At 40.1% G+C, this 2,843-nt stretch overlaps 1 protein-coding gene across 1 annotated transcript; it reads left to right on the forward strand.

Moving 5' to 3' along the window:
- Positions 1-992: 992 nt before the first annotated feature.
- On the forward strand, positions 993-2,633 carry LOC122306344. Its single transcript, XM_043118773.1, has 2 exons — positions 993-1,609; positions 1,730-2,633. The coding sequence occupies exons 1-2, from the start codon at positions 993-995 to the stop codon at positions 2,631-2,633; spliced, it is 1,521 nt and encodes a 506-aa protein (XP_042974707.1).
- The last annotated feature ends 210 nt before the right edge of the window (positions 2,634-2,843 follow it).

Here is a 2,843-nt window from a genome sequence, read left to right on the forward strand (position 1 = left end):
GTCGCATAGTTGTTTCCTAAACAAATGCCATCATTGTTTTGTACCCTAGGAAAATTAGGCTGTAAACGGTGAAGTGCAACTTTTGGTGGTCCATTTGGGTGATTCTTCTTATTATCTTGCGAACAGGGGCCCTTTTCGCGGTAATTACTGTATATGTCTTTAAGTAACCACTATTATATGCCTTGATTGATATATTTTATACTTGAGGAACAAACCATGCTACCATATGTTTCAATAGGTAGCAATATGGTAGTTTCAGTTCTGTTGGTTTTCCCTCATGCTTGTCGGCATAATTCCATAAGATGTGAAGTTTAGCAATGCTTTATGGGGTGAGTGAGCCTTCTACCTATTGTATTATCAATTTGGGGAAAAGTCGTCCATGATATACATGTTCATCATACACTGTTAACATCTACAAGTCATTTGTGAATGGATTCATTAAACATGAATCCACATCACTATCACACATCCTTCCTTTTTCACAACCTCCATACTTTAGTAGGATGTACCTTCGTTTAGCAATTGCAGTTCAAATTTGCATTTTGAACTGCAATTTCATGAAATAAGTATCTTAATTTCAAGGAGAAAAAATTACTTATATATACCAACTACACGCTTCCATAACCTCCATTCTAGTTCTAATTCCTGTTAGCATCTTTATATGCATTTTAACGCCATATACCAACAACTACCCAGATAGTACCATATTTAACATCTTGACATATTCTGCAGCAATTGGTATACTCCTGGCATGTTAAAACCAAACTGTTCAACATAACCTGTATCATTCCATAACGATCAGCATGACAACCCCGGTTAGCATCATCACATCCATCTTCTCTTGTCATCCACTACATGTTGCTTCGAGTTGGATGCTTATATTCTGAATACACCATTCCACTTTCGCAAAATCATTGAGATCTTTCCTCTTAGCTAAATGGAACCCTATTTACTATACCAAGTAACTAATATGCTGATTTCAACTATTTTAGATGGACAAAAGCTGGATGAACTTGCCTAATAGACTTCGATCGCCTGCATATGCCGAGGGGGTTAACACTTTCCTCAACCTAGCACAAAACCATTCTCGAGGAAGTGATCGCATTCGATGTCCATGCCGTGCATGCTGTAATACTCTCTTCTTGACTATATTTGATGTGGAGACTCACTTGTTCATGAAAGGGATCAACCCAAATTATACCCAGTGGATCTTTCATGGGGAGGAGGAAACACGAAATTTCAATGATGACGACGACGATAGTGTTGCTGATTCTTCCAATGAATACATTGATGACATGGATCATATGTTAGATGACATTCGGGCAGGCACATTTGTGGACCACGCCCAAGATCATAGTAATCCATTGCCAACTGCTAAGTCAATACCAGATCCTGACATCCTGAGTTCATCTTTTGAGCAGCTACTAGAGGATGCCCGACGTCCACTTTTTCCTGGCTGTACAAAATTCTCAAAACTGTCATTCATTGTGAAGTTGTTACACATTAAGACACTTGGTGGGTGGTCAATAAAGTCGTTTGATATGCTACTTAATTTGTTGCGGACTGCCTTTCCTGATGCTGAATTGCCACATTCATATGAGGAGTCAAGGTCATTGGAGCGGGGTTTGGGTATGAATTATCACAAAATTCATGCATGTCCCAATGACTGCATCTTATTCTGGAAGGAAAATGCTGATCTTAATGAATGTCCTACCTGTAAGGCTTCAAGGTGGGTGCCTAATACACACAATGCTCGTCCTATCCCTCAAAAAGTGTTGAGGCATTTTCCTTTGAAGCCAAGATTGCAACGTCTTTTCATGACTGCAAATATAGCACGTGATATGAGGTGGCATAAAGAGCAACGGCCAACCGATGATGGGGAAAGTATGAGACATCCTGCAGACGCAGAGTCCTGGAAGAGATTTGATGAAGACTATAGTTGGTTCGCACAGGATGCTCGCAACGTTCGGCTTGGTCTCGCAAGTGACGGTTTCAATCCTTTCAACAATATGGCTAAACCGTATAGCATTTGGCTGGTTATCCTGGTACCGTATAACTTGCCACCGTGGTTGTGCATGAAGGACCAATTCTTCATGACATCCCTCATTATTCCTGGACCAAAATCTGCAGGTAATGACATTGATGTTTACTTGCAACCGTTAGTCAACGAACTGCTTGAATTTTGGGAACAAGGGGTACCTACGTATGATGCCTCCACAAAGGAAACCTTCATGTTGCACGCTGCTTTAATGTGGACAATCAATGACTTTCCAGCCTATGGAATTCTTTCTGGTTGGTCAACAAAAGGAAGATTGGCTTGTCCTACTTGTAATGAGGCCACAGACGCCAATTGGTTGAAGTATGGCAGAAAACATTGTTATATGGGACATCGTCGTTTCTTGCCGCCCCATCACATGTGGCGAAAGAGAAAAAATGACTTCAATGGTAAAGAAGATCATCGCATGCCACCAAGGGTTTTAGAAGGATCAGATATTGAAGCTCAACTGTTGATGCTTGGGGATGTGCAATTCAGTAAATCTCATCAAAAGAGAAAACGAACTGTTGAGGAGTTGAACTGGACAAAATATAGCATTTTCTTCAAGCTACCGTATTGGATAACCCTACGTCTTTGACATAATCTAGATGTCATGCATATTGAAAAGAATATATTCGATAACATATTGAGCACTTTAATGAACATTCCTGGTAAAGCTAAAGATAATATCAACTCTCGACGTGACCTGGAGATTTTTGGATTCAGAAAAGAATTACATTTGAAGTATGACGGTGAACGTGTTACAATGCCACACTCAATGTATACATTACACGGTGAGGAAAGGAAG

Source organism: Carya illinoinensis, chromosome 4 (genome assembly GCF_018687715.1).
Source record: "Carya illinoinensis cultivar Pawnee chromosome 4, C.illinoinensisPawnee_v1, whole genome shotgun sequence".
NCBI lineage: Eukaryota > Viridiplantae > Streptophyta > Magnoliopsida > Fagales > Juglandaceae > Carya > Carya illinoinensis.

Coding starts and splice junctions, on each gene's coding strand:
- LOC122306344 (XM_043118773.1), top strand. CDS start 993: ATGGACAAAAGCTGGATGAACTTGCCTAATAGACTTCGATCGCCTGCA. Junction 1,610..1,729: donor CATTCATATGAGGAGTCAAG/GTCATTGGAGCG, acceptor TAAGGCTTCAAG/GTGGGTGCCTAATACACACA.